Source organism: Panicum hallii, chromosome 8 (genome assembly GCF_002211085.1).
Source record: "Panicum hallii strain FIL2 chromosome 8, PHallii_v3.1, whole genome shotgun sequence".
In the NCBI taxonomy this organism is placed as follows: Eukaryota; Viridiplantae; Streptophyta; class Magnoliopsida; order Poales; family Poaceae; genus Panicum; species Panicum hallii.
The window spans coordinates 230,685-253,172 of NC_038049.1; the positions used below are offsets into that span (position 1 = coordinate 230,685).

The 22,488-nt window shown below is 48.6% G+C and overlaps 4 protein-coding genes across 4 annotated transcripts; all 4 read right to left on the reverse strand.

Moving 5' to 3' along the window:
- Positions 1–309: 309 nt before the first annotated feature.
- On the reverse strand, positions 310–3,445 carry LOC112902947. Its single transcript, XM_025972144.1, has one exon. It carries the CDS (start codon positions 3,127–3,129, stop codon positions 550–552), a length of 2,580 nt encoding a protein of 859 aa, XP_025827929.1. The 5' UTR covers positions 3,130–3,445; the 3' UTR covers positions 310–549.
- A 6,316-nt stretch (positions 3,446–9,761) lies between these two features.
- On the reverse strand, positions 9,762–11,858 carry LOC112902826 (caffeoylshikimate esterase-like). Its single transcript, XM_025972012.1, has 4 exons — positions 11,464–11,858; positions 11,240–11,357; positions 10,588–11,144; positions 9,762–10,253 (listed from the first exon to the last, which is right to left on the reverse strand). Exons 1-4 carry the CDS (start codon positions 11,542–11,544, stop codon positions 9,957–9,959), a joined length of 1,053 nt encoding a protein of 350 aa, XP_025827797.1. The 5' UTR covers positions 11,545–11,858; the 3' UTR covers positions 9,762–9,956.
- A 786-nt stretch (positions 11,859–12,644) lies between these two features.
- Positions 12,645–15,079, reverse strand: LOC112902510 (caffeoylshikimate esterase-like). Its single transcript, XM_025971633.1, has 8 exons — positions 15,050–15,079; positions 14,804–14,900; positions 14,654–14,686; positions 14,259–14,405; positions 13,863–13,993; positions 13,574–13,711; positions 13,405–13,503; positions 12,645–12,866 (listed from the first exon to the last, which is right to left on the reverse strand). The coding sequence occupies exons 1-8, from the start codon at positions 15,077–15,079 to the stop codon at positions 12,645–12,647; spliced, it is 897 nt and encodes a 298-aa protein (XP_025827418.1).
- An 801-nt stretch (positions 15,080–15,880) lies between these two features.
- On the reverse strand, positions 15,881–17,988 carry LOC112902008 (exocyst complex component EXO70H1-like). Its single transcript, XM_025970900.1, has 2 exons — positions 16,266–17,988; positions 15,881–16,176 (listed from the first exon to the last, which is right to left on the reverse strand). Exons 1-2 carry the CDS (start codon positions 17,837–17,839, stop codon positions 15,927–15,929), a joined length of 1,824 nt encoding a protein of 607 aa, XP_025826685.1. The 5' UTR covers positions 17,840–17,988; the 3' UTR covers positions 15,881–15,926.
- Between the last annotated feature and the right edge of the window lie 4,500 nt (positions 17,989–22,488).

A 22,488-nucleotide genomic window follows, 5' to 3' on the forward strand; every position in this document is an offset into this window, starting at 1 on the left:
AGCACAATGATGAATTTTTTTTTATGGAGCAATTTACAAAACATTTATGTTGGGTCGCCTGAACAAGCTTTCAGGGAGTATTTACTAAAGCATTATATTCCAACCATGGAAGAATGCTGCACCCATGCCAGTTAAATAAAGCTGAGTTAATTTTCACTATTAAGTACCACATTAAACAAATTTAAGATGGAAATACCAGAAATATTGGATATTGTTGGTTTGCATAAAACAAAGGGGCCGGGGACAAAACAATAAAGATACTATTTTTGATTAACCTAGACATTATTATATAGTCACATGGAGTCACCCTGACGTAGTAATGCCAATGTCTTCATTTATTTGCACTAATTCCCTTGCCATGCATTATGAAGAAAGCGCAAGTCTTCATCAGTGCAGTGCTATGAACATGGCTAAATTGACCATGAGGGCAGTTTGACTTGTAGAATCAGAGCGGCCGGGGTGACCACACTAGTTTGCATTGACTTGTCTAGACGTACGAATGATGCTTGACTGACTCTACTATAACATATGCATGATCACACTCGGTCATCAGTGATGAGGTCGTTGCAGGTTGTTGAGGTCGATGATGTTCGCCTCCAGCCGCAGGGCCTCCCTGATGATCTCTCCCATGCACAGTCCCATGGAGGCCAGGCAGCACACCAGCAGCCCCTTCTCCTCCTCCTCTGCGTGGGCTTCATCGCCGTCGTCGTCGTCATCCAGCAAGGCAGCTGCCTCTCCTGCATGTGCTAGGAAGGAGTCCACCACCTCCTCCGGTGTCGTTGCCTCCTCTTCTCGGTCGTCGTCCTCCTTGAAGCAGCAGCAGCAGGAGGAGGTGGAGGAGGTAATGGCATTCCCAGCCTCAAGGTCCTTGGCCTCCTGATGATCAGGTGACGAAGACGACGATGACATAATAGCGTCGGCGGGTGCCTGCAGCATGCGGTGGCAGTGTCTCAGGGAGCTGGAGACGAGGCTGCGGAAGCGCCGCTGGAACATGTCGTCATCGCCGACGTCCACCGCCATGCGTGCCTGGTGGTAGAGATGCAGCATCTGTGCCATCCTGCCGAGGCTGCCCTGGATCTTGTCGTAGCAGGCCGCCGGGAACGGCGGCAGCCACAGGTAGGAGGGCTCGCTGCCGGCCTCCGCCGCATGTCTCCTGAGCAGGGCCAGCTGCGACTGCAGGCTCTTCAGCTGTGACTGCGATGGATCATCAGCGGCTGCAAGCGCGGCGATGCAGCGGGTGAGCTGCTCCCTTGCCTGCACCGACGGCCTCGCCCCTGGCTGGAAGATGATGTCAGCCAGAACGGCGCAGGAGATGCCTATGAAGGTCTCCACGAGGCGGGCGACCGTGAAGGCCATGGCAGGCTCGCCGTAGCGGCGCCCCATGATGATGATGCCCGACAGCGCGGCCGCCACGCCGCCGGCAGGGCCGTAGGCGCGGCTGCGTTTGAGGAAGGTGGCGAGGACCATCCAGGGGAGCAGCGCCAGGAAGCGCAGGTCCATGGTGAGGAGGCGCTGCTGCGAGATGAGCAGGCAGCCCAGCGCGCCGTAGACGGAGCCCAGGGCGGTGCCGTGGGCCCGCGCTGCGGCCACAGCCCAGGTGGACTCGCGGCCCGTGGTGATGGTGGTGGCGACGATGAGGCCCGACCAGAAGCCGTGGTCGTTGCTGAAGAGCAGGCCCAGCAGGACGGCGAGGCCCAGCGACAAGCCGCACTTGGCAGCCGCCACGAGCCGCCGCCAGAACCAGCAGGGGTGGTTGTTCTTGGTCGTCGTCGAACAATCGGCGTCATTATTAGCCAACCGTTTCCCTTCTCCTGCAGTGGCTGCTTGTTGCCGTTCTTCTTCTTCTTCGTCGTCGTCGTCGCCCGGCAAGTCGGATTCTTGGGCCGCCGTTGCTGCTGGCGCGACCTTCTTGTTGACACCGGCATTGGCTCCATTATTGGCGACCAACAAGCCGGATGCCGCTCCTCTGAGCTGATAGAGGGAGAAGAGGAACAGCCAGGGAGCCAGTTGCTGCGGCTGCAACGTCGTCGTCTTTGGCAAGCACAAGCTGATCTGCGGCTTGGAGCTGGATCGCCGGATAAAACCACCACCACCAGGAGCAGCAGCAGCAGCAGTCTGCTTGTTGTTGGGCGTGAGGAGGGCGAGGCGTATCTGGTCCCTCATCTCCATGATGAGGTCGGCATGATGGTGATGGTCTAGCAGCTGCTGCTTGCACTTGTTGTCCATCATCATCGCGAGCGCCATCTGCATTCCCGTCAGTGGCATCTCCACCATGGCCGCCATGCCGTCGTCCACTGCTGCTGCTGCTCCTCGCTCCCACTGCACGTCCTCCTTGATGGCGTTTACGCGGTGGAGGAGGGCGGTGCTCGCCGAGGCCAGCCGGTTGGCCTCCGACGTGCGCGCCGCCATCTGCCACCGCCGCTGCCGGCTGCACGCTGCAGCTGCCTCGCCAATGACGACGATGGCGGCGTCGGCCATGACCCTGACCCTCTCCGCCGCAAGCTCCCTGTACGCCCTGGTCTTGTCCCTGGCCTCCCGCGTGGCCAGCCTCGGGCCGGGCAGCAGCACGGCCAGCAGCGCCGCCGCCACCCCGAGCGCCGTGCACGCCACCACGTTGGCCGGGTGCATCAGAGCAAAGTCCCGGGTGGGGCGCTCCCCCTGCTGGAACCTGGCCACGTAGATGATGATAATCTGCCCCAGCGCGATCCGCTTGGCCACCGGGCCCACCGACTCCGGCAGCGCCACCGCGAAGGTGGTGAGCGCGACGACGGCCGACGTGGCCAGCACGGACTCGGCGGCGCCGGTGCGGTGCGCGAGCCAGAGCGCCAGCACGGAGGGCACAGCGCCCATGAGCGTGGCGTGGAGCGCGCCGACGGCGCCGCGCAGGGCCGTGCCGAGGGTGGCGTCCGTGACGATGATGACGGTGACGACGTAGGAGAAGGCCGGGAAAGTGATGTGGCGGCGGAGGGCTGGCGGGGCGTAGAGGGAGGCGAGGCCGACGATGGTGCAGGACAGGGCGGCGCGTAGGCCCGAGGCCAGAGACGAACGCCAGCGCCGCCGCCCCATCATCACCAAGCTGCTGGGTGGCGGCGGCGGTGGTAACGTCGTCGGCCTCCTTGGTGGTGCCATTATATATATGTAGGGACTGCTAGCTAGCTTCAATCTGCTGGTGGCCGGCGATTGCAATAAGCTGCTGGCTAGCTAGAAATTCATCAAGGAGGCTTGCATGCGCATATACGTACAGTTCTACGGCGACGAGACGATGCAACGGCGGCGCCAACAAATTGAAGGCGTGCACCTCGAATCCTCTCGATCACCACTGCACCTGACCTTATATATAGCGAGCGAGTGATGAGATGATATGATGTGACTTATTTGGTAGCTGTTACGTGAGTACGTGAGAGAGAGAGAGAGATGATGTATGTATATATATAAATCTAAGAGCAAGTGCTTTCATGGTAGATTCTTGCTTACTTTGTGCTTGCATATTGCAATTGGTGGTGCATCTGTCTGTCTTTTTGGTTTATGTGGGTGCGGCCATAGCTCTAAAAAGTTGGAGCTTGTTGGTACCTTAGTGGCCACTCTTGCTGCTCCACTTCTTTTGGATCAACCAAATACGTCATCATGCATCTTCCTTACATTGACCCTTCATTTACAATCCATGAATATATATTATATTACAAATTCTCAATAAGCTGCTTTGTATATCTTATTTGTCTTTTGATGTACAGAACAATTTCAATCAGGTTATATTATATTCGCACACATGTAACCACTCTTTGTTCCAAATTATATGTTTACTATATATACATATATTATATTGCAGAGCATATATATATATATAGTGTTTTGTTATAATGCACCTGGGTGTATTTTAGTTGCAAATGTGATAGTTCTAGTTGCAACTGGATTGTGTCCAGTTGCAATCGGGTCGGTCTCAGTTGCAACCGGTTCGCATCCAGTTGCAACCAGATCGGTCTGAATTGCAAACAGGTTGGTCTGAGTTGCAATTGGTTTGCGTCCAGTTGCAACCGGGTCGGTCGGAGTTGCAACTGGTTCGCGTCCAGATGCAATTAGTCTATTCTCCCAGTTGCAATCAGTGTAGTATCTCGGTTGCAACTGCAAGTGGGTGCATTTTGTATAGAGAATGCACCTTATTGCATTTTAGCCTCATCGTATGTATATATATACATATATGCACATTTGAATTTATATATAGTATGCAATATATATATATATGAAACATTAGTTAGGCTTTTATTTTAGTTTGCTAAGAATTAGGTAACACGGCCGAGGGGTAGAGGGATGTGAATTGAGAACTGATCGATAGATGATGCCTTCCACGTCGACATGCATGCATAAGTAGTAGCAGCAGTAGTAGTGGATGCTGCGCTAGCTAGCTAGCTAGTATTTTCCACTAGAGAATGAATGAAGTCCAAAGTCCATCTGGGACGCGGCGGTCGATCGAATACATGCATATAGCGAGCTGAAGCAGCATGCGATCAAATTAGTTGCAGCTGGCCGCAGGATCGGAGATAGGGCGTGCATGCTGCGATGCTCACAGCACTAGCTAGCTAGCTAGTATGTGGCTGATGGCCGCAGGAGGGCGTCAAAGGTTAAAGTTGCATGGAGCACATGCTGCATCAGCGCTAGCTAGCTCAACGGTTGAATCAAAGGCTAATGCTGCATTGCTTGCATTGGTTTGCTTCGCTCAGCAAAAGGAATTGATGCCCTAATGCAGTTGTTAGGTTTCTTGTGCTATATATGACCTGTCCAACTCAGATTGGGTCTCCTACTCGGTGTTGAAGCGCATAAATGATTATATTTAGATTTGGAAATTAACTTGTGTTTTTTTTTATTGTCGTTGTAAGGAACGTGCCCCATTAGGTTATGATTGTAATTTTGGTGATTGTATGACAACATAGTCAATGGGACTAACGAGTTTGTAAGCTTAAGTTTGTAGGATTTCTAAATCTCATGGATGGAGTCCAATCCATATAAAAGATCGCAGCGACAATTCGAACAAGTGGCAAAAATATTCAGAGGACCGGTTAAACCGACGGTCCTAAAAGATAACATGTCGGTGCATTGGTAGTTGAAACAACGATCAAGTTCAGAAGAAACTAGTTGCACCGATTGAACCGACGCTATAAGAATGGAGAGGTCGGTGCAACGAGGAGATGATATGGCAATCAAATGAAGAAATGACAGAGGCACCGATTATACCGATGGTGCAAAAGAAGGCGTCGGTGCAAGCGTGCTGTGGTGACTCAGTATGCAAAATATTTTGGTTTCAAAAGGGTTTCCAAACAAAATCTTTAGCACTGATTGAACCGAAGGTGCGTCGGTGCATTGAGCCGGTGCAATGACACAAGCAAGCTCAGGCGTGACAGAGAGACATTCAACAGAATGGCTAGTATGCAGATTCAAAGTAACCGGTTAAACCGACGGCTATGACCGGTTTAACCGTCGCTTTAAGCTTTTGGTAGAAAAACAAGTAACGGCTAGGAGTGGATCCCTAGCCTATATAAGGCCTCATCCCAGATCATTTGAGATTGCTGGAGTTCGTGAGAAGCTACCCACACTCTGAAGAAGTTCTCCAAATCACCCAAGAGTTCATTGATCACATCCTTAGGTTTAGCACAACCTGTGAAGGTAATAGTGCTAGGATTAGCTCTAGAGAGAGTGAGAGAGCAAGGTGTTGCTGCCTTGTGTGATTGTTTTTGAGTGAACCACAAGTTGTATCTCGGTGTGCCGGCCCCTTAGTGTTTTGGTGGCTCGCCGGCAAGTCATCGACCCTCCGGCTTGTTGTGGAGCGGTGACGATGGATTTGTGTAGGGAACGTGGAGACCCCCTTTCTCCATGGAGAAGCTCCGTAGTGGAGACGATATCGAGATGACCAGGGACTTGGCGAGAGCCTTGATGGCTAAGTCTTGGTGGCGAGTCAAGAAAAGTTTCGGAAGATACTCGGTTACCAGGAAGCAATATTAGTAAGTGCTTCAACAACGTGGACTAGAGGTGGCTTTGTGCCAACAAATACCACGGGATAAATTTTTGTGTCGAAAGTTTGCTTCCACTCATCCCTTTCTTTTAAGCTTCCGCATTTCTTGTTGCAATCTTGTGTGTCTTTATATTCTTAGTACAGTATCTTGGTAGGATTGGCTATAGTTTGCAAAACTCTTTGGGATGAGGTTTTCACACTAGTTGAACCCTAGTTGCACATCTAGATTATATGTTTTAGCTTATATTTTATGCTAACTAGTTTAAGCCATAGGTTAAGCTTTTAGATTAGCCTAATTCACCCCTCCCCGTCTTAGGCTACGAGCACCGATTTCTTTCAGTCATGCTGGCTATCCTTTTCCTTTTGTTCTCTACTATTGCTGCAAACGGGCTTTATCCGGCTGGTGGAAGCCCGTGATGGGAAACCATCAGCTCGGGAGTTCGACTCCCCTCGTCTGCCCCATTTTCCAAAATATAGTTGGGATCCGGTCTATCTCTAACATCACGGGCGACGGACCAGTATGTACGGAGTAGGGTAGGGGCTCAGTGGATCTCTCAACCTGTGTGAGAAGATCTCCTTCTTAAGATAATATCGTAGGGGCGGTCTTTTTCCCTGTAGGCTGAATTTTTTTTCTATACTATTGCTAAAACAAGCAATAATTTTTTGATATGTCAATCGAAATTTTAATTGGAATCCGGGTATAGGCCCGGCCCCGAGGGGGGCGCGGCCGCCCCTCTCGCCCCCAAAATCATGGGGCTCCTCCCCAGTGTGTATACAGTAGCAGCAGGTATAGAATACTTTGTACAGATAGGGTCGGCAGAGCGAATGAAGCGATGCATCACCGCACGTCTCCTCATCTGATTAATCCTGTCCGCTCGTATGCTCGTTTTCTCTTCTTCTTTTTCAGCGAGATTGACGGAGATCAGAGGCGGGCAGGCAGCGTGACGGCGGCGACAGCCATCGTGCCATCGCGGCGGGCTCGCGTCCGTGTCGCGGTGGCTCCGTGCCGGCGCGAGGAGGATTCACGCCGCACTGGTGCTACGATTCCTGCGCGTGAGCATGAGTCGCCGGACGCCGTCTCACAAAGTCTTCCAGCTGATCAACCTGTGCGCAACTGTGCAGGCAGGCACCAGTCATCTAGCGAGGCAAGCAACCGGAGGTAGGATTTTCGACCTAATCCTCTAGTGATCAACAGATCAAGATGATTGGATGGTTTTTATTTTTAGAAGGAAAAAATTTATTTTACTCCCTTAAACAATTCACTTTGTCAGCTTAACCCTCTAAGGAAAATTTAGGATTAATTTACTCCCCCAACAGTTCCAGCTAGTACAATCTACCCCTAATGCTATTTTTCTTTTTTTCTCCGTAAACAAATTGAATTTTAAGTTCAAATTTTATGAGTGGATAGAGAACATAATGCCCTATGTTAAAAAAATACATTAAGAAATTTTTATGGTTATTTTCATAAGTTGGAAATATTTAACATGTAATTTATCATAAAAATACAATTCTGCATAAAAAATATTTATGAAAAAATCATAATGTATTTTTCTAGCATATGGCATCATATTATAAGTTACAATGCAAAATTTGAAGTTCAAATTCCACTTGTATGCGGAGAAATAAAAGAGAAATCTCGGTAGGGGGTAGATTGGACCAATTATTGGTATAGTTTGGGGAAGTAAATTGAGCCTAAATTTTATTTAGAGAGTTAAGTGGATAAAGTGAATTGTTGAGGGGAGTAAAATGGACGTTTTTCTTTTAGAATTTCAGGGGCTAACCTTGGCCCGATTGCAATTCCAAACAACAAAAGTTCAGATTCAGCATTATATCACATAGGTTCAGAGAGAGCATCTTATTCCAAAATGAAGCTTGATTTACGAATTACAATTAGATCGTGTTAATTGAACTAGTCCATTTATAATTGGTTGATTACATATTGCTCAGGGATGATATTAGGATTTTAGAGTTCTACAAAATATTCAGTAATATTACTATGAGTTGATCTAAAACCTTGTAGAAACTTTATGAAGCATGTTAACATCGATACCATCATCAATGACCTCGTATCTAGAAATGTCAAAAGAAACTTTAAAGTAATATATATGTATATTTTCGAATATTAATTGATTTTTATATGCACATGGCGTTTTCATCGATAACATCAGCACTAGAAGGGCCCTAATTTTTAATTTCACACCCCTAAAATCTCTGGACCGGCCGTATCTGGGTAACCATATGTTGAGTTATGGATTTAAAACCATTTATAGTGCGAGTAAAAAAAGACTGAAGTCCTCTATATTATTATAAAATAGATACAGTGTATAATATATACATATATATATATATGCTAATCAATATATTTATATAGCTTTCTGTAGCAACACACGGATATATTTGCTAGTAAATATGAAAATATGTAATTTTCACTAGGAGAGAACTTGCACTAGGAAAGGGGTTATTATCTAATTTTCTCGATCTAGAAGTATCTAGCTAGTGATGAGAAATATACAAGAGCGAGGGACAGAATATTATATTATATTGGTGGATGGACGATGTGTGGCTGCGTGCAGAGCTAGCTGTGCTATAGCGCCGGCCGTACGCGCGCGCGTACGGGTCGTCACGGCCAGGCGTGTCCCTAGGCAGCAGCGAATGAACATCATGTCCTTTGGGGTGCATGGAAGGGAACACATGACTGACGACGTCTCTACCTAAATTCTTCCTCTAGATCGATCAGGCCCTCCTCCATCATGGCCGGCATACCTAGAATAAAGTTGGTTAAAGGCGCGCGCGCGCGCACTGCACGCACCACACACACATATTCTTCTTCCTTTGCTTTTCTTTTGGCTTTTTGGTGAAGGTGGGCTACTGCCCAGTTGATGATCATGCATCCTACTGCCAATTTGTGTTACTCTCCTTAGCTGCTTGTAATTCCAAAAAAACAATGTTCAAAAGTACACATGCATCTCAAACTCAAGTTGTACGTGCGCTCCTCATGGCAGTGGTTGGTGGATATATGCCCTGTTTGCGGCTGGTTTTGGGCCTGGGCCTCCTTCTAGGAATTGCACTTTGTAGGCTCACTCTGCTCTATATTTTCAGCTTTGGGCTTCCACCTAGTGCCATATTGGATGCCTGGCTACATTTACATGTGTGCATGAATAACCAAAGGTTTACCAATTCATGGAGATGCTGAGCTGTGAAGTTAGTATTGAGGTTTACGTGTGTCCTATATCTTGCCACCCGGCAATACTTTCCTTGCTATTTTTAGCCTTTGTTATGGAGATTGTAAAAATATCTGGTACGATACATGCCTTTTGACCATCGTCCTTGTAGGTATCATGCATGTAATTAAGGAGCTTTTTGTGCCAATCATCAATCATTATCATCATACACAGGGCAAAATCTGGCGATGGAATCTGCAAGCCTACCAAAGGCTTGTGTTCTTGCGTTTTTGTCAAAGCCATTGCAGCCTCATGGCGCATGTGGAGAGTCCTAGGTGCAGGCACGGGCGGATTTGGGCCACCATTTTAGTTTTTTCATGATCCCGCTGCTATTCTATGAAGTGGCCCTAATGTGGCCCATTACTCCATCAGCGAAGGCCTGAGTTGCCCGCCCGCCCGCTCGATAGAAAGAGTTTATTAAGCCTTAGTTTGCTAAACAGATTATATGAGGTGTTTATATGTGTTTTTTTAGTCCAATATACAGTGACCATGCCATGCTAGGCCTTGCAGCATCAATAGAGTCAATCTCCAACTTGAGCTGGGCGGTTGGGCCAACAACCCAGTAATGTACTGCTGCTTCTATATACCCTTTTTGCCAACAACCCAACAAGCTAGCCTCCTCTGTTTTAACTCTCCATGCATGCTTGCCTCATACTGACAATGATACACTACATGTAATCCACAAAATAATGGTTCTCTTCTGTATCACAATTGAACTATTGCTCCATTGGATCCTATTTGCTGTTGCCTGCATGGTGCCGCTGGTGATGCCGTTGGTCGTCATGCCTGGCCTTCTGCTCCACCTCTGGCGGCTCCTCCATCGACGATCTGTGGTCCAGCCACGCGATGATATCTTGGAAAACCGTCCGGATGTTGTTGGGCGACTCACCGGAGGTGAGGGCGTGCCACATGCCTGGGTAGAGCTTGAGCGTCTTGTCCTGGCTCGCCGCCGACTGGTATAGCAGCTCGCTCACGGAAGGGTCCGTCACCTTGTCCGCACCGCCGTGTACGATCAGGAACGGCAGGGACACCTGCTTATCATAGTACAAAACAGCAAATGCATCATGGCTTCGTCCATTAGAGTTTGCATATAGGAGTACACATATAAGCTAGACTAGCTACAATCAAAAAATTGATATGCACGCAGCCAGACTGTTTTGTCGCTTATTTCAATGTTGTAAACTAGTGAGTGGTAGGAATAATGATGTTCTTTGAACATCAAATCAGCATATAATATAAATTAAAGTGCTCTTTCTTCAGTCTAAAATGCTCATAGCGTTGGGGAGGGTGGGTCAATTTCCTTAATTGTGCTGGCCGGTCAGACACGCCGCCAGTAATTGGACACCACTTAATAATAACAATTACCTTGTGTAGGAGGTTTTCCTCGACGTCCAAGCTGACCTTGAGCAGCTCGAATGCCGTCTTGAGCCGCGGCTTGTCCTTGTAGCAGTAGGGGTTGCCCCGGATCTCGTCCCTCTTCTCCTGCATCCTGTAGGCGGCGTCGATGACGTCGGCGGTGGGCACGACCTTCCATGTGGGAATGATGGAGGTCATGGCCCTGAGGATGTTCACCACCACCGGGTGAGGCCGCATGTCGTCGGCGATCTTGCACATGGGCGCTACCAAAACGGCGCCGGTCCAGAAGTCGGGGCGAGCGCGGTGGAGGAGGAGAGCCACGGCGCCGCCCATGGACTCGCCCACGAGGAACCGCCTGCTCTTGTGTCTGACGTCGGCGTGGGAGCGGACGACGGAGGCGAAGTAGTCGTCGCAGTCCTGGACGAGGGCCTGGAAGTCTGGCACGTAGCCCTGCAGGCCGTCGGAGCGGCCGTGGCCCTCGTAGTCGAGGCCGTAGACGGCGTAGCCGGCACGGGCAAGGCGCTCGCCGGTGCCGCGCATCGTAACGCCGCACTCCACCGCATAACCTATTGATTCATTTGATTGCAACCAAATAAAATCATATAATCCAGCAAATAAATTCCAAATAATAAGAAGATCATCAATCGAACCAAGAACCAACCATGGCAGAGGAAGACGAGCGCCTTGGGAGGACGATGGGGATCCTTGTTCCTCCACCTCTTCCCAGGCAGCCATCTGCATGCGAACAGGCTCATCCCCCGCGAGTTCCTCACATACTCCTATAGATAGTAGTAGATTGATCGATGGCCGGCGGAGCACGCGCAGACGACCGCAGAGAGAGCTGTTAGATCAAACATGAGTATCAAATAGGAGTATCGATCGTACCTCTTGGTACTCGTGGTCCAGGACGTCGTCGTCCTCGCCGCCGCCATCATCTCGGCCGCCGCCGTTGCCGCTGCTCATCATCTCTCTAGTCTAGTCTGTGCTAGCTGGGGAATGCAGCAATTAAGACCACCGGAGGAGTCGAATGTTGAATTGGCCCAATTGATCGCGATCGACGACCAAGACGATTGATTCAACTAACTGGCCCAATTATAATAGGGATGATTGATTGGAAAACGTCAAATAAAGCAGCAGGCAGGGAACAGGAGAGGAGCGAAGAGTTGACTACATTTATGAGAGGAGATGAAGGCCAATGCAAGCAGGAGTATCTGGATATCTCTATCTCTCTATCTATCTATCTATTAGCAAGAATAAGAGGGAATAATGAGACGGAGAGGGATATATGATCTCCTGGTAGGATTCAAAATACACCAGCAGATCTTTTTTTCCTTTTAAAGATAATAAAGAAACAAACCTGTACTGTCCACATATATTTTATTTTATTTTATATATAAATTTAGAAGAAGAATTATCTAGTAACGTTGTCCCTAACGGTGACTTGTGAGATGAGGAGCGTCTCGCATATGTCAACACCATCAACTACTCCATCCGTTCACGGATGGATGGATGGATGGATGGACGTCATCTTCCTACATGTTTCGCACCCAACTATATATGCAACAACAAATTAAACAAGCATTCACATCAATATATCAAACATATCTGCAACAGCTACATGCTAATTAAGTACATTTAGTTTTGTACTGAGAAGCTTTACATGACGGTATATATTGGCAACTAACTACTCACCGCTGATTAACGGCACTGTACATCTAATGTTAATAACTGTAGTACGCGTCGATGACTTAGGTGCTGTTCGGATCCAAGGGCAAATGGCAAAAGGGCAAATGGCAAAATTTTTGCTCCTGTCACATCAGATGTTTGGACGCTAATTAGAAGTATTAAATATAGTTTAATTAAAAAACTAATTACATAGATGAGGACTAAATGACGAGATGAATCTATTAAGCCTAATTAATCCATAATTAGCAAAATTACGGTAGCATTTGCCCTTTTGCACTTTGGGGTGTTTGGATCCAAAAGTGCAAAAAAAGTGCAAAAGAGCAAAAATTTTGCACTTTCTCTTTCTCTTTCTATGGAATCCGAACAGGCCCTTAATTAAGTTACGGAGTTGATGCCGCCCTCTCATTTAGCCATTTGATGATATCTGCAAACACAATATCAATGTTCTCCTTGGGTTCACCAGAAGTCAAAGCATGGCACATCCCTGGGTACAGCTTTAGTGTCTTATCCTTGCTCTCAGCTAATGTATATAGTGCTTCACTCACAGATGGGTCAGTCACAGCATCACCACCACCATGGACTATGATGAATGGTAGAGTAACCTATTTGGAATAGAGACAAGCAAGAACAATCTAATTCAAGCACCGATAGATGATGGATGCTTTTTTATTATAACATATGGTGCCAAAACAGTTGTACTGGCATATTTTTTCATATTTCCAAACAACTTGTTACAGTTCTGATGATGCATACTTTGCATACATTTCCACGTAAAAATAAAATGTACACAAGATGATTACTTAGTCAAACAAATTTTAAAATACCTTTAGTTTGTGCATCCCACATAAGTGTTAACTACCTCAATTGTTTGGTAAAATATGAGAAAACTAATATCTATGATTACGAAACAAATATAACATGTCACTTCAACTGTTCAATAACAATATAAACAAAATGGCTAGTGCTAAAAAAAATGTTAGGTTTGCTACACTCCATACCTCAAATGTTATTTTCTTAATCATAGGAGTAGTCATGATAAAATTAATGCCATAATTTCATACGCCTAAAATATAATTCAATAAAGAACCAACAATAGTAACATTTTAACAAAAAGTTCGATTCCAAGCCTTGCTCTAGTACCTTATCAAGGTTGCTTTCAATATCCAAGCTTGCCATGAAAAGTTCATAGCCGGTCTTTAGCCTCGGCTTTCCCTTATAGCAATAATGATTGTTTCTTACCTGACAATAAGTGATGGTATTAACTAGTAGTTCTAGAAAAAAATTAAGCCTTCCTATCTTTTCCACGTACCTCTTCACGCCATTCTTCACTTTTAATCGCCCTATCAATGATATCTTCATTAGGGATGATCCTCCATGTTGGGATCACATTGCTGAGCTTACTTAAAATTGAAATCATGATGGGGTGAGGCTTCATATCTTCTACAATCTATGTGAATGTTAGCCCATTGAAAGATAAATTTCATCATGATGAGACTTAAACATGTGCGTGTGTGTATATACATATGTCAATACATACATATACACTATTATTGCTAAAAAGTCAAATGCCAATGAGTACACAAATTATCGAAAATAACCTTGCACATTGGAGCAACTAAAATAGCTCCATCCCAATAAGTAGGTTCTTTCCTATGAAGCATAAGCACAATAGCTCCCCCCATGGATTCTCCGAGCAAGAATCTCCTTTGATTCTTGTATTCTAGTTTCTCTATACAAGGGAATCATAATATCAGTGTGTAAAAATATTTTTGAGGTTCAAAAATTATGTCAAACAATTTAGTGCTAGACATTTCATTTACATTTCTATATGAGATTTTTTCTTAAAAGAATTGGAAATGACCATTTAAGAGAAAATTGATGGCTTCTTACAAAATAAAGATATCACGTGGAATTATAATAAAAAGATTGCATGATGAAGCATATGGGAAGTATGAATGGAGCTTAGAATAGGTGATTACATCAATTATACATACCACAAACACTTGCAAAATGCTTAGAGCAATCAACTACAATGTCATTGAAACTCGTAATATAGCCTTGAAGTCCAGAAGACTTCCCATGGCCTTCATAATCCATTCCATGCACTGCAAATCCAGCTTGGGCCAACCTAGTACCTGTGCCTAAAAGCAATAATATCAAGATGTATAAGATAATTATGAATTTTTGTTATATACTTATGCTAAAACTTGTTGGAATTATAATTCTATTACCCTAATAAGAATACATGAAGAGTAGTTGACGTGATTTCTAATTAGCATGTACGATGGTTGGTCTAAACCCATTACCATATATTTATTTACCAAGGCAATCATACAATTATTTTTTTAGGTTAAGGTTTGCATAAGAGTCACATCATTATGGTATTTACCTCTCATCGAAATGCTGCATTCCATGGCGTATCCTAAAATTTGTAGAGTAAAAGAGATAACCAAATTAAATAATGTTAAAAAGGACAACTTCACTTCAATAAAGTTGTATTGGAAACTGAAAGGCAACATCATATCCGCAACCAAGTTACCATGGCACAGAAAGATGAGGGCTTTTGGTTCAATTATGGTTGAAGGTCTCCATTGACATGTAAACAGACTCATTCCTCGTGCATTCAAAACAAATTCCTGGAACCGAAAAGTCCGAATAAATGATATTGAGAAGAAACTTGATATGAGAATTATTGAATGACTCTTCATATTGGCTTGACAAAGTATAAGAAAATTTATCCACATAAATTAAGTTCTAATTAAAATAATAAACAAGATAAATTGACCTCTTCATACTTGATATCATCGTCGGCCATTTGCTATGAAAATGAAGCGATTGTGCTAAGGCATTAAACAATCTGTACCTATGTAATTTATACTTCGGAGTGCCCCATTGTGTGGACAGCTATTAATTTGAAGATACATATTTTTTGTGTGGTGTTGTTTGTATCTATGCATGGCAACACAGATTGTGTGGTTAAGGATTAGCTATCTTTAAGTGGGCTAAGTTTAGCAAACACAAACTAGATACTTGATAAGCCCTCATCCCAAACTTCTTTCTATAAATTAGCATAGTCCTATCATTTGTAATTTGTTTTTATCTTTAATAGCTAGAGCATGAATTTATTCTATAACAATAAATTAATAGTTTCTGAGAACATTGTTCTTCATTTTGGAGAGGTAATCTGGCTGGGAGGGAAAAAAGTTCAAATTACTTCCCTTACAAAGTCCAGACACCCCCCCTAAGCTATTTGTTGAGTAAAATCGAGCATATTTTGTTGTGAGGTGTCTTCTAGGCCCGTGAACTTGTAGATTGCAGAAGCACATCCCTAAACTTGCCGGAGGGTGCCATCAAGGTCCATGACCTTGCAGGAGCACCTGCTGTGGGAGTTCAATCTCAATAACTGATGGCTCAGATTCAGGAGGCGGAGGTGCACGCAATGTGGATGTCAATCTGCTTCCCCCACTCTCTCAAGGTTCTTACTGAATTAAAATCAATAAACTGTATATAGATCATGCTTACATTCTGTAACGGCGCCACAAAATGAGATTGAGATGTCTCAGTAGTCTTCCAAACTAACAACCATTATCTATGTTTTATGTCATAGGCCCACAACACTGTTAGGCGAAGATGGTGAAGATCGAGTTTATAATATCATGTGCTTATGATACATGATTATTAGAGCTGAGCAATGCAAAGGGGGCAAGTAATTCGATCTCCAATATAATAGTGTAGATTGACCTAGTTGATCCCTTGCTAATTTGCGACCTCAGCTTGCTGTCTGGTCTGTGTGTCTGAGCTATGATCCAGCAACAGCTAGCGAGGCCGCAGAATCTGTCAAATAAAAGAGAGCCGGCCGGCCGGCCGGCCAGTAATACTATTCTTTGATTGATTTCATCCTCCACCTTCGGCGGTGTGTGTGAGTGAGAGAGCAAATTAGCAAATAAATCATCTCCTAATTAAACTTGTCCCACCCCTAGTTAATTAACTAATACTATACCACTGATTGATCGAGCTCGGACATCATCTTCCTGCTACATCCCACCGGCCCGGCAAAGAGGGCGGCGATCATGGTGGTCACGTCCCCCGGCGTTAGCCTCACCGCCGCGCCGTACCGCCGGTAGAACATCCTGTACTTGGGCACCACTGCCGCCGTCGCCGCCGCCCTCAACGCCTCGCCCGTCTCCTCGTCCGCCGCCACCCACTGCTCCTGCATGCCCACCGCCTCCATCACCGCCTGCTCCACGGCCTCCGGCGCCTCGGCTCCCGAGATGGCGGCCATCACCTTGCCCCACGCCGCGCGCACGTACACGCCGACGTGCGCCCGCGCCTTGCCGCTCTGCGCCTCCGCCCACCCGTCCCCGAGGATCCCCCGCAGCTTGCCGCTGCCGACCACCTTGTTGGCCACGTACTGCGTGTTGTTCGCCAGGAACAGGTAGCTCAGCGCCACCTCCCGGTAGCAGCCGGCCTTGGCCTCCAGCTTGCCCAGCAGGGCCGACACCAGGCGCTGGATTATTACCGACGGCGACGACGATGCTTCCTGCTCGTGGTCGTCGTAGACAAGAAGAGCAAGGCCCTCCTGGTAGTCGGCGAGGAAGACGAGGTAGTTCATCACGTAGCGGGTCAGCGGGTGCACCGCGCCGCCGGCCGCCGTGGCCTTGGACGGCTCCTTCTGGATGGCCACCTCCAAGCTGCCCAGGATCCCGCGCGCAGCCTCGCCGACCTTGGCGACCACAAGGGCGGCGCGGGCGGCGACCTCGGAGCTGTCACCGAACACGGAAAGGAGCCCTGGCAGCACCTCGGTAAGGGCGTCGTGGACGTCGAGCACCCGGAACAGGCGCTCCGGGGCGCGCCTTGCTCGTGCCACCGCGGCCTCGGCGACGGCGAGGAGGCTTGTGGCCTGGTCGTTGGCCACGGCCGCGAACACCGCTTCGCCGACAGCCGCGTTGCCGCCGGCGAACACCGCGTCGCAGAGGCCTTTCTCCGCGGCGAAGAGGGAGTTGAACGCGACGGTTGCGGCGGCGAGCCAGGAGGGTATGATGCTGCCGTCGAGCTGCTCCCAGGTGAGCTTGTGCAAGTGGTCAGGAGGCGACAAGAAGCCGAGCAGACGCTGCAGCTCGGTGGCCAGCGCGGCGCGACGGTGGGACTTGAATGTGGAGATGCACTCCTTGCCGTAGCCGGCGGCCATCATGGCCTCCGCAACGGCGCGGATGTTGCTGCGAGTGGCGTCGTCGGCGGATTGGGTGATGTCATCCAGCAGGAGTTGGAGCTCGAGGTCGAGCCTGCCCATAGCGGTCAGGAGCAGCGCCTGCGCTTGGACGAGGCCGTGGCCGCCGTGGGTGACGTTGGAGGCGAAGAAGAGCATGGCGCGGTGGAGGTCGGCGGCGGCGCGCAGGAAGCGCTGGGCCTCGTGCTCCGCAGCGTGGAGGAAGAGGGAGCCGCTGTCGTCGTCGGGGTGCCACTTTTGGACGAGCGCGGCGGCAGCGGCAACGCTCTCTTGGACGAGCGTGGAGGAGAGCGTGCGAAGGTGGCGTGGCGGAGGGAGGGCATGGCGGCGTGGCGATGGGGAGGCCATGGATCATATCGATCGCAGAGGCCGAGAACTAGCTTTATTTGCATTGGATTTGCGGTTGCTGCTGCTTCTTCTCTTATATGTTTATATATACACAGAAGAAGAATCTGGAGTGGTTGGTTGTAATTTCAGCCTGCATGCAGCTGCTTCTCGATCACCACATTTGCTAACTTGTCCCATCCTAACTTTATTTTGTTTTCAAATAAATTTCCCCATCATATCGCTTGTGTTTGAAAACTACTCCTAGCTGATATGTATGTATATATATATATAATGCTGGCTAGGTTATTGACCTAGTTGTCCCGTGCCCTGTCTACTACGAACTGTGCTTTTAACTTGTTTGTTTCGCGTCAAATAAATTTAGCTCTACGTTGATGTTTTCCTTTTCTATACTATAAAAGTTAAAATAATTGAAACTCTTGGTTTACCAAGATTAGACTTACCGTACTCAGATCTATGGATTTGATGAAAGAGGATAGAGATCTATTTTTTGATAGAATGAAAATAATTCCATCCAAAAATCTTGTTTTTTCACCTAAAGTTTCAACATACCCACGCACCATACCCGCTTTAAACTTTCCATTGTTACTTGCAAATCAGGCACATGTCCCTTTTACTTTCCATTGTTACATGCACTGATCGGGCGCCTATTGTTTTAGTAAAATATGATCCCATAATAGTGTTTCCTAATTGCCTGACTGGGAGGCTGATGTTTTGGCAAAAAATTCCTTCCCATGACGTGCGCTGATTTCCTTGCTATCCATGCGCTGATTGCATTCCCTCTCACTGACGTTCTCTCCCTGGCACGCCTCACACGCTCTTCCTGGCCTTTGCTGTCCCGCCCCCCGCGGCTGGAGTGTCGCCGACCTTCTCCTGTTGCCGACGCCGATGCTGCCGCTCGACGACGCACGACGACGAACGGCGACGCCAAGTATCCACTATTGCCGATGCACGACGCCGCCGATCAGGCGACCTGCCTGCCTGGAGGCCACGTTGAGGAGAAACGAAACGACGAAGGCTTCGCAGGTTGGTTCCTTCGTTTCACGATCAAGTTCTTGGCCTCGGCTGATCGCAGCAGGAGATCTTACTTATTTGTATCAAAATAACAGATCGGCAATCCGTTCTAAGACCAGGTAGCAGCGGCGGCCCACAACCCTGCGAAGAACGCGGCCACGTCGGCCGGCCGGCCATCGCCTTTGCCAAGTTCTACTATGCCAAAGTATTTTGATCACAGACCGATGCATAGTGCTTGCTCTATTCTTTCTTGATGTGTGGGGTTTTTGCAATTTCACTGTTTCTCTGCAATTTGTAGATGCGCTTGATTTGATGCTACAGAGAGAGTTGGATCCAAAGAGTTTGTGCCATCAAGAGTTTTATGCCAAGGTGACATGTATTTATTCAATTTAATTGGAACTTCAAATTTAGTATACAATTAATTTATTCTTCGCAGCCTACTACAGGGAACTGTTCTGCAGCCAATATGGCTTTGTGTCCTTCAAGATACCCACACCTTGCTGACTTCCGATGCCGTTGGGAGTGGTGAGATGGCTGTTCTGCAGTCCAAGGACGAAGCAGGTGCTTGCCCAGATTTCTCGCATCTTTGTTCTTCTCAATTTCGCTCCAACATGGAACAGCAACGGCTCGTGGTAAGCACAGCAGATGGCGAGTTCGTTCTACATATTTGTGCATGGCTTATATTTCTTTTGGACAATCAGATTGGTCTAATTTGAGTGATCTCCAAGGTTTTTATTAAGATGCATCTGTGATTTTGGAGATAAATAAAGATCAACATACATAAAAAAAATTCCAACGAAATGTAAGGCTTTCATTTTGCCTATTGGTGGTACCTAATTGCTTAAGGCTAATATTGTTGGTTGTCCAGCTAAACTGACGTTTCAACAATAAAAACACGCTTGGACAGGCTCATTGTTGTGATAATCAATATTACTTGTTAGGTTACTAAATATTTGCTTTCATTTTTTCTTCAGCTCATGATATTTGATATGAGAGGCAGTGAGTCACCAGCCATGGTTATGCCGGTAAACATTGATGGATTGTTGGCTAGTTAAGTTTTGAAAGCTTTCTTTCTCTCTTTCATGAAGCAAAGTTACTTGATGTATTACAAAAATGTAGGGGGTGCTTGCAACTGGTATTTTATATGCTTTAGCATTATGCAATCTTGGACTTGATCATGACTGACTATGGGTGTGTGTGCAATGAGGATTTGATCAGCGATGGCAGAAGGGGACAATGTGAAATTTTGATTGAGTATATGTTTCTTAGGTACATTGCAATCTTTTCTCTACAGAAATTTGCCAGTTACCTGGGGACATTACAAGTCAAAGATTGTTAGATTCTGCTACTTTGTTTATAATTAATCGATTATAGCTCTGTTCAAATGTTCCTTCCCAAGAGCACATGTGTACTTTATGCCACCAAGAATAAGAGTTATAGAGTTACAGAGAAGGAAGTCAAACCAAGTTAACATTGTGCTATAGTGTCTCCTTTCTATATTGTTTTCCCTTTCTAAACTTGGTGTCATGAGTGGTGTTGACTTCATCTGTAACATCCCATGTTTGTGCCTTAGGGTGTTTAGATAGCAAAGATTATGAATTTCAAAAAAAAATTTTGCAAATTATCTTGGTTTGGAGGGGTTGATGGATTTTATTTGATTCGTTTTCAAATTGCTTGATTCAATTGAGTGGGATTTGAATTTGAATGGGCTATTCAAATTCAAATCCAAGCTTTAACCTCCTAAACCCCCTTGGACCTATAGCCAGAAACCGGACCAACTCGTGCAGCCCAAACCAACCCACGTGCGCAGCCCAATGCTCTCTCTCTCTCTCTCTCTCTCTCTCTCTCTCTCTCTCTCTCTCTCTCCCGCGAGCCAGCCCGCACGACACGGCCCAGCACCACCGGCCCAGCCCACCGTCGCGACGCGTCGCGACCCTTCAGTTTCCCTCCGCCCGGGGCCGCTGACGGGCGGGTCCCACCTGCCAGCTTTCCCCTTCCTCCCGCAGTCGCCCGGGACCCCGGCTCCCTCTCGCTCCCCTCCGCCACTTCGCCCCGCTCCGCGATAGGGAGCTCCAACCGCCGCGCCTCCCCTTTTTCCCTTTTCTCCCCCACCGCGGCCCCGCTCGCTCGCGTCACCCGCCAGCTCGCGCGCCGCCTCGCTCCGCGACAGCCCCCGTAACCACCCGCGCGCGCGCTTCCCTTTTTCCCCCGCGCCCCGGCCGCCCGCTCCGCAAACCCTAGCCCCCGCCGCAGCCGCCGGATGCGCGCCGCGTGGCCATGGCACAGACGCCGGGCATCGCCGCCCTCGGCGTCCGGGCCCACGCCGCAAGCCCTAGGGTCGCCCCATAAAACCCCGACGTCGCTGCACCGCAAACCCTAGCCACCCGTGCCCCCTTTCCCTTCCGCCGTCGCCACACCAGGAGAGGAGAAGAAGGGGGAGAAGAACTCGAGGAGGAGGACGCCGCCACCGCCGCCGGAGCATCTTCACCAAGCCTACGCCCGCACGACGACACCAACGCCGCAGCGCACCCTGCATGGCTTCGACCCACCGGCCTCACCTCTATGCTGCCCCGAGCACCTCCTTCTTCAGCTCTGCCGATGAGCTTCACCGCCGCCGCTCCTTCCCTTTCCCCTCTGCTGCCGGCGATGCCGATGAACCCTCCGTAGCCCGGCCGTAGGACCTCCCATTCCCCTCCGGCCGCCGTGCCGCCTTTTCGTGCAGGGACCCGTCGCACCGCCGTCATCCCCGCAGCCGCCGTCGCCCCTCCGCCGCTGCGTCGTGCCGCGTGCCCGGGATGCCGGTGCCCCGCGCACGGCACGGCCACGCCGCGGCCCTGGGATGCCAGGACCCGCGCGCGTGCGTGCGCACCCGTGCCGCGAGACCCGGCCACGCCCAGCCTCGCCATGCCCGCGCCACGACCTCGCCGTGCGCGTCGACCCCGCGACGTGGCCGCGACGTCGCATTCGCCCGACGTCGCGGCCAAGCCTTTGAGGCTTTTCCCCGAACACCCTCCGGGCGTTCACACACGCACACGCCCACGGCACCCACACGCGCACCCACCTGCCGCACCAGATCCGTGCCCCGCCACACCGGATCCCGCCAAGACTGACGCGTGGGGCTGACCTGTCAGCCAGAAGGAAGGGAGCAGAAGCAGCCAGCCAGCGAGGAGGAGGAGGCGAAGGGGGAGGAGGCCGCCAACCCAACAGAGGCCCATGAAGTAATCAGGCCGAGATCACGTCAGCCTGCGAAAGACCTAAAGCCAAAGCCTGCCTACGTGGCTGGACAGCCCACCTGCCCGAGCTGGCCTGCTGAGCCGCAGGCTGAGCTGACCACGGAGCCTAGCCGAGCCTAGCTGGGCCTCAAGCCGGCCCATCACCCCTTTTGGCCTAAAACCTGAGCCGACCCCTTTTCCCTTTTTCCCTTTTTCCCGGCCTCGGGTTGAGGCTGACCAGTGGGACCCGTTGACCCCCTTGACCGGTGATTGTTGACCGGTCAACGCTGACGTCAGCAGACCTGGACCCCCTGGTGACGTCATGCTGATGTCAGCATGCCACGTGGCACGCTCTGGTGCTGCCACGTGTCACTATTGACTGATTTTCTTTTCCGAAATTCTTTTATTAATTTTAGAAATAGGTTT